This window comes from Trachymyrmex cornetzi, unplaced genomic scaffold (genome assembly GCF_001594075.2).
Source record: "Trachymyrmex cornetzi isolate Tcor2-1 unplaced genomic scaffold, Tcor1.1 scaffold565, whole genome shotgun sequence".
NCBI lineage: Eukaryota > Metazoa > Arthropoda > Insecta > Hymenoptera > Formicidae > Trachymyrmex > Trachymyrmex cornetzi.
Genome location: NW_017299877.1, coordinates 3,273 through 11,688, shown reverse-complemented (window position 1 = coordinate 11,688; position 8,416 = coordinate 3,273). Strand labels below are relative to the sequence as shown.

The 8,416-nt window shown below is 32.0% G+C and overlaps 1 protein-coding gene across 1 annotated transcript in view; it reads right to left on the bottom strand.

Moving 5' to 3' along the window:
- LOC108766024 (uncharacterized) overlaps positions 1-5,692 on the bottom strand; it is a 61,194-nt gene extending 55,502 nt beyond the window's left edge. The window contains exons 1-6 of the mRNA XM_018515041.1: positions 5,461-5,692; positions 3,164-3,457; positions 2,536-2,766; positions 1,432-1,671; positions 609-1,030; positions 254-533 (exon numbers count right to left, since the gene is read on the bottom strand). Of these exons, the coding sequence (XP_018370543.1) occupies positions 254-533; positions 609-1,030; positions 1,432-1,671; positions 2,536-2,766; positions 3,164-3,457; positions 5,461-5,632 (1,639 nt within the window). The 5' untranslated portion in view covers positions 5,633-5,692. The remainder of the gene's footprint in view (positions 1-253; positions 534-608; positions 1,031-1,431; positions 1,672-2,535; positions 2,767-3,163; positions 3,458-5,460) is intronic.
- Between the last annotated feature and the right edge of the window lie 2,724 nt (positions 5,693-8,416).

The window sequence follows — 8,416 nt, the reverse complement described above, 5'->3', positions numbered from 1 at the left end:
GCATCTTTTTTGGAGACTACTAGTGGACATTCATACCAAATTTCAGCCAGGTCGGATCATTTTTAGAGGTTCAGTGGTATTTTTGCCTCTGACGACTGGACTAATACCCATTATAATTTTTTAAAAAGTAAATTTTGTTAATTACTCATGTAATGTTTTGATAAAAAAAAATTTGTGACTTAATTTATATTATTAAATACTATATATAGTTCCTTCTAATCTTTTAGTTATACTTGTCTGTACGACGTCTTACTTTCTAATTCATAATAGTCTTCAATTTGAACTTTGTAATATTTCTGCGTGACGCGTATTGCACATTGATCTTTATCCAATCGTAGAATACTGCCCACTAAATGATTCATCTCGCTCTTCTCTTCGTGCCACATTGTAGCGCACGCATAAATTTTTGCAACTCGATCTTTACGTTTATCAACTGCTGTATCAGCATCAATCGAGTCGTCTTGGTCAAAATTTCGTTCGATTCTTCCAGCATCTAAGCTAATATCGATAACTTCGAGTCTCAGGTCGCCATTCTGAAATTCAAATTAATTATAACAATAAATATAATTGCGATAATAAATCAATAAGATGAGAGTTTAACTCTTTACTGGAAGTTGAGCATCTTTAGTTTCCCCTTCGTGGTTTTGTTCAATATTTTCATTCTGCATCCTTTTATTTAAAGCTAAGCATTGATCGATCATGAGCGAATCATAGGTGATCGTAGAAAAGATCCTTTCCGCTAATGCTAATCTTTCGTTTTCAGTGGTCCACAAGTGTATCGTGATCCATATCTGTGACATGAGCCATATCAGCCAAAACCAAGTGTACCAACTAGAAAGAAATTCGTTCCAATTTCCAAAGAGGAAATCCTCAAAGAAAAGATAGTCCGGGGTAACATTACGAAAGGCACAGATGTCTTTCTTTCTGGCGATGCACAATGTCACAATCAAACATACCACTCCTAGGCTAACTAGATTTGTTGGAAACGCGAAACCAAATTGGTGCATATGGGTTCTGTAAACGAATTTGCCTGAAAATGTCGAAAAAATAAAAATTGAAATCAAAAGCGCTCTTGAACTTATTCAAAGAAAATGCACACACACATAAAAGAGTTAAAATATTTAAATTAAGTTAAAATATTAAAATCTTCGATAAGCTAAAATAGAATGATTAATCAGAAAACTTTTAAGTTGAATCTTCTCACATGATGCAAATGTTTAAAAGACATTACGAAAAACAGGTAAAACAAGCAAAAAATTATCTATAATCTGCATCATTCTATTCTTTAAAAATATCTTTTAAATATTGCTCACAATTGATTATTTTTGGATTTGCAGAGCTTTTCTCTTATAAGATGAAGAACTTTAATGTAAGATTTTTAATGTAAGTGTGTGTATGTATATATATGTGTGTTTAACTGTTTTGACTTACAAGCTTGATACATCGTCATAGTGCAAACAGCTTGAATCGCAAAGATATAAAGAGGTGTAGGGAAATTGCGGTAGGTGAATTGCGGTGAGAAGAAGCTTTTGGCATCTATTCCTTCGCGTATGTTAATAACGAAAGCTCCTGTGATAAAAATGAATATCCTCCAAATTGAAACATATCCATGTACGATATGCTGACCTGGTTGAAGATCTTCTTTCGCACGGGATAAGGATCGTACTATACCTATTTTGATTGGAAGATGATTTGTTTTTTCGATATTTCAATATTGATATATCGCGGCATATTCGACCCAATTGTACTACGTAACAATTCCGATTAACTTGGAAATAAATCAAATCAGTTTCCAGTAAAAACACTCACTATAAAAAAGTAAGTTCTAATATACATTTATCAAGATTATAAGATAAAACTCTCTCTCTCTCTTTCTCTCTCTCTCTCTCTCTCTCGCTCTTCTTTTTTTTACATGAGGCAACACATTTAAAATTATTTATATATACAGAGTGTCCGATTTTAATTGACTATCTCAAATATCTCTTGGACAGTGCATTTTAGAGAAAAGTGCTTTAGACAAAAGTTTTGACTTAGAGGGGGAGATGATTGGTACCATTGGTTTGATCTTGGATGGTCTTATCAAAATCAGAAGAAGGATACTTTACATTTTTTAAATAGAACCCTCCACTTTTCAATACATATTCTTGTAGCATACCTAGAGAGCTTTCCAAAACACTATAATAAAATATTTTTTCATAAAATGCTTTTTGAGTTATAAGGTTTAAAAGTTACAGTATCGCCGGTATTAGCATTACTCAAGGTGTCCAAATGATGGCTAAAACTTTTTGAATGTTGTTCAGTGTCATGACCTTGATAACATTTGTTAAGATCAAGATTTTCATTTTTGCACTAAAAATTTATTTTTATGTAAAAGTGAAAATAAGAGGAACAATCTCCAATGGTTTTGATCTTAACAAATGTTATCAAGGTCATGACACTGAACAAAATTCAAAAGGTTTTAGTCATCGTTTGGGCATCTTGATTATATATATATATATATATATATATGTATATGTATATGTGATCGGTACGTACCAACGTTGCTGTGAGACGATACAAAGTTGCTCCACCAGCGACTTGAGCACAACGCAAGAGCAACGGGAGTAATCCACATCAACGTTTTATCGACGTCGTGCTCGATAGTAAGAATCAAAGGCCACAACATCCCACTGACTTGGGCGATCAATGCCAGTACATCACAAATTTTTAGTAATCTTAATTTAATTGCTGATATATTACGGCTCTCTTCATTTCGCGAAAATAGATCTATTAAATATTAATAATTTTAGTTGTATTTAATGTATTATTTATATGACAAGTAAAATTCTTTCGGAATCGTGATATGTAGTAGAAACGAAAGTTATTTACCATTGTAATTTTTAATAGAGTGTCGAAAATTAGCGTAGTAACGGTAAGTTAAAGCAAAATGTTTCAAAATTGAAAAATGTCGAGAAGACGATTGCTATTGAAACCTTCTAATTTTTAGAGCCTGTATTCATAATCAGATTTTATATTTAAGACGGTCTTAAGTACAGTCTTAAGATATCATGAATTAATCAGAAAGCCGTATTATTATCTTAGGACATTACTTAAGATAATCTTAAAATAAGAACCGACTATAAATACTGACCCAGGACTTCGTAAATTAATTATGCGCACTTACTCAACAATCCTGGTACGAAACATAGGCAACAGAAAATCGCGGCACCTTGCACTGCACCGATTTCTGGTAGAATGATAAAAGTTAATAATACTAAACCGAGCGTGTGAAGAGTATCTATCAAGATCATGAGTAAAATATTCCGTTTCTTTGGCATCCTTGATTTTCTTTTGAATAGATAGTGCCACAAGGTGTTTAACATCCCGATGCATTCCGGTATGAGAAATATGAAAATTAAACACCACGTCCATTTTATACGGCCATCTTGCGTATATTCGGTAAAAAGCTCTTCTAATTCTAAGGAATATTCAAGAATTTTAGAGTATGAAAGAATATATCCGATAAGAGAGAAAAATCTTACTTCCTTCTCTCTCCTCATGAAGTAATTAACGTAACATAATAACAAAACGTGATTTTTTAATATATTAACGTGATTACTTATATAATAACGTGATAAATAAGCGATAAGATAATCTTCAAAATGGTATGTCTTCGATATTATATTACAAATTTTTGTAAACTATCTTTTCAACTTGATTCAGCAGGATTCTTTTAACTATTATCTGTTACTATTCAATCCTTTCAATTACAAATATCAATTCCCATACCTCTCTTTAGAATTAATTATTTTCATTTAATTTAACTTTTTAATTTCTATTTGATTTAATATTTTAGTAAAACTTTGACAATTGCTTGAAATCCTATATTTTAACATTTCGTACGTGCGCAATCTACCTCTGCAAATGTTTTAAAAATTTTAAAACTTTTACAAGACAAAATTTGAAAACAAATATATAAAATGAGGCTCGAAAGAATCTATCAGTCAAAAATAATAAAAAAGCCCGTCAAAGCCTACATCAGCTGTTCGGATGCACAGAAAACACTTTATTTTCATGTGAATATAACAATCAAATCAAATAAACGTTTCAACCCTTTAATTTGAGTCCTTATCAATATAAATATAAATCTATAAATTTATTAACAGTTTTTAAACATATTAACATCTTTATAATATATGATACTTGATGGTAGCATCAAATTGCTCGTCAATTTAATTCGCGATTGTTAGAGTAGTTTTAATTGCATTTATTTAGTCGGGAAAAATAATTCGGCGCGCAGTTTGAAAAAGACTACAATATAGTATATATGCAAGTACATATATAGTATATGTATATTAGTAATTCAAGGTAGAATTATAATATTTAAGCAACGAAGATCCAGCTTCGACCGTAATAGGCATTTTAAATTTCTAGTATTGATTGTGTTTTTCACATATATGGCCTAAAATAAAGATATTGTTTAAATATAAATCTAATTATATAAATAACGCAAAATCCAAAAGAGTGATTCACACCAATTTAGCTCGTTCTTCTTTATCCAAATACCAAATTAGCTATGTAAAATGATTATCACAAATATTAACCTATACAAAAAAAATTATAATAAATTACATAAATTAAGACGGAGTCAGATACAATGCGTCAAAAAGTAGAATATTAACTTATACAATAATAATATAAAAACTTACATAAAATAAAAACGGAATCCAGTACATTGCGCCAAAAGATCGAATCACATCGCACATCAAATTGTCAGATTTACTATGTAGTCATTAACAAGAAAGAAAACAAAAAGAAAAAACGAACAATTACAGAATTATTAAAATAATTAATCTAAATTTTAATTGTATTAGCTTACATGTAAGCATATCTTGCGACTCGACGTAAAGGTCTTGTAGTGTTAACAGTCAGAGATGAAATGAGAGTCAAAATAATAAAGTCACGTAGTTATTGAAATGAAAATAAAAATAAAACTAAAACTAAGAACAAAGAGGGGAAACAACGTCACGATTCCGCAAACAATTCCAAGTATAGTGGATCTAATGAATACGTATCATTCTGTAAATTAAAAAAAAAAGAGGCATTCTGCCTCTGTTGTTTTATATGAATCATTTCCGAAATCAATCTTTTATTGAACACCCTTTCCTCGTCTAATATCTTTGCATTTTCCCAATCAAAATCATGCTGATGACTGACTCTGTAATTACGGAATGTTGTGTAGTGTTCCAATTTGTGTGATTTTTATGTTCATTTATGCGTGTCTTCAAACATCTACCTGTTTGGCCTACATATGATGCTTCACATTCTCGATATAGGCTCTGACGGGCTTTTTTATTATTTTTGACTGATAAATTTGAAAAATTCTACACTTTTGGATAAAAGGAATGCAAATATTTGTACTTTCCAATTTATCTTGTACATAAATTTTTAATTTACACGCTCTCTAAATTAAAATTTTACCTTCATTATGATTACAAAAGAGCAACGATTGATTTTTACGTAGTTGCGCGGTGGCCAATAAAACAAATAATTTAGATACGATACCGCCACAAAAGACGATAGTAAATAACAATCCATAAATGAATATCTTTAGGATCCAAATGACGATCTCGAAAAATCTGTTATTTTGCATAGATCCACTTTCTGGTGAAGGAGGATAACATTCGAACACGTCCCATGGTGGAATGTCCTGCAAACTGAAAAGCGAGATCTAAGCTCAGTATTTTCAACATTTTATTTATTATTTATTTACTATTATCTCATCTTTCATATTTGTTTCCTTATTCTGCTTTAGACCTTCCTACATTTTTTACATTTTTATCATTTTACAGTTTTATTCCTTCCTCTTTTCCTTGACATACACTTGTTTATTTTGCAAAAAAGTCACTCATTTTCACAAAAGCAAAACAACATTTATTCATTGTCACTTCAAATCTTCAATCTGCTCTTTTATAGATCATAAAATTACATCTAATCTAATAAATAATTTCAAGAAGAAAATGCTATATATATATATATATATATATATATACACACATACACATATACAGGGTGTTTCTTTTTAATCTAGCCAGGCGAATATTTCAAATGCTGTTGAGTTTATAGAAAAATGTATCAGACAAAAGTTGTAGAGTGTGGAGGGGGACACAAGATGGTGGCCTTGAGTTTTTGATGAAGGTCAAACTGAAGGTCATTTCAAGGTCAACTTTGGTTTTTTAATGGAATGTAGCATTTTTCACTGTATATTCTGAAAAAGCATTAAAGTTGTCTGATACGTTTTTCATGAAAATCCATTTTATTGTGGAAATTTAGCAATTTAAGCAAAAATATTCGTAAAAAGAATCATGCATCAACGTCGATTGCACATGTGCCTAGCCGTTGGAAGAGACGTTTTTGAACACCTCCTGTAATGTTACAGTAGTCTGATACGTAGTGAGAGGCAAGGGGACTCACTTTAATCAAGCACCCCGAACGTGAGAGGCAAGGGAACTCACGTAAATCAAGTATCCCGAACGTGAGAGGCAAGGGGACTCACGTAAATCAAGCACCCCAATGGGATCAGATTTTCGTCACGTCCACGCCGTTGATTCCGGGTAACTATAAGAACGTAAAATGTTCATGAACATGTACAACTTGATGCATGATTCTTTTTACGAATTTTTTTGCTTAAATTGCTAAATTTCCACAATAAAATGGATTTTCATGAAAAACGTGTCAGACAACTTTAACGCAGAATTTTATGCTCGCAGAATATGCAATGAAAAATACTACATTCCATTAAAAAACCAAAGTTGACTTTGAAATGATCTTCAGTTTGACCATCAAAAACTCAAGGCCACCATCTTGTGTCCCTCTCCCCATTCTACAACATTTGTCTGACACATTTTTCTATAAATTCAACAGCATTTGAAACATTCGCCTGGCTAAATTAAAAAGAAACATCCTGTATATACAGGGTGTCCCGACCTTTTTTACCAATCACTTTTGTATAGATAGAGCGGACTAAACTGAGTCGAAAAGACCTACTATTTTGCAATTTTTGCAATAATTAACAAGATATTAATTACTAAAAATTGCAAAATAATGGTTTTGAAGAATTTTTTATTCAAATATTATCAACTTTACAGAAAAACTGCAAGAGACAAAATTTATTTATTTTCTTCTGATAAAGTTTTGAGAATTTTTTCAGAATTTTTTATCAACTTTTTAGTACTGCGTTTTCTTATTTTTATCAACATTAGAACATACGGTATTAAAAAATTCTGAAAAAATTCTGAAAAAATTCTCAGAACTTTATGAGAAGAAAATAAATAATTTTTGTCTCTTGCAGTTTTTCTGTAAAGTTGATAGTATTTGAGTAAAATATTATTCAAGACCAATATTTTGCAATTTTTAGTAATTAATATCTTGTTAACTATTGCGAAAATTGCAAAGTGGTAGAGGACTTTTCGACTCAGTTTAGTCCGCTCTATCTACACAAAAGTGATTGGCAAAAAAGGTCGCGACACCCTGTATATATCAGGTGTAGAAGTATGAAACCGGAATTTTTTTGTAAAAATTACACGTCTGTTGTTTGAAAATGATAAATAATATTTTATTCAAAATAATCTCCATTGCTATTTATACATTTTTCCCACCTCTCCGGCAGTTTATGAATGCCACGCCAAAAAAACAGTTCTTTTTTTGACGCGAACCAGTTATCGAGCCATTTTCGTACATTTTCATACGTATTGAAGTGTTGTTCAGCGAGAGCGTGTCCCAGTGATGCGAATAGATGATAATCGGACGGAGCCAAGTCTGGAGAATAAGCCGCATGCACTAATATTTCCCAACTGAACGCCTCGATCGTTTCCCTGACTCGTTTTGCTGTGTGTGATGAAGCATTATCATGAAGCAAAATGACTTTGTGTTGCCTTTTACCATATTCCGGTCGTTTTTCACATAATGCTCTATTTAAATCGATCATTTGCTGTTGGTAGCGATTAGTGTTAACGGTTTCACCAGGTTTTAGCAGCTCATAATAAATTACACCCTTCTGATCCCACCAAACACAGAGCATTGTCTTCTTTCCAAAGCGATTTGGTCTTGCCGTGGATGTTGATGGTTCGCCTGGATTCACCCATGATTTCTGACGCTTAGGATTCTCAAAATATATCCATTTTTCATCACCTGTCACGATTCAATGGAGAAATGACTTTCTTTTGTATCTGTCGAGCAGCAGTTCACAAACGGTTTTTCGATTTTCTTGCTGTCTTTCATTCAGTTCATGCGGAACCCATTTTCCCACTTTCTGAATTTTTCCCATAGTTTTCAAACGAATGGAGATGGCTTTCTGCGTCACATTCAATTGATCCGCGAGTTCTTGTTGAGTTTGAGTATCATCTTCATCCAACAAGGCTTGCAATTCGTTGTCTGC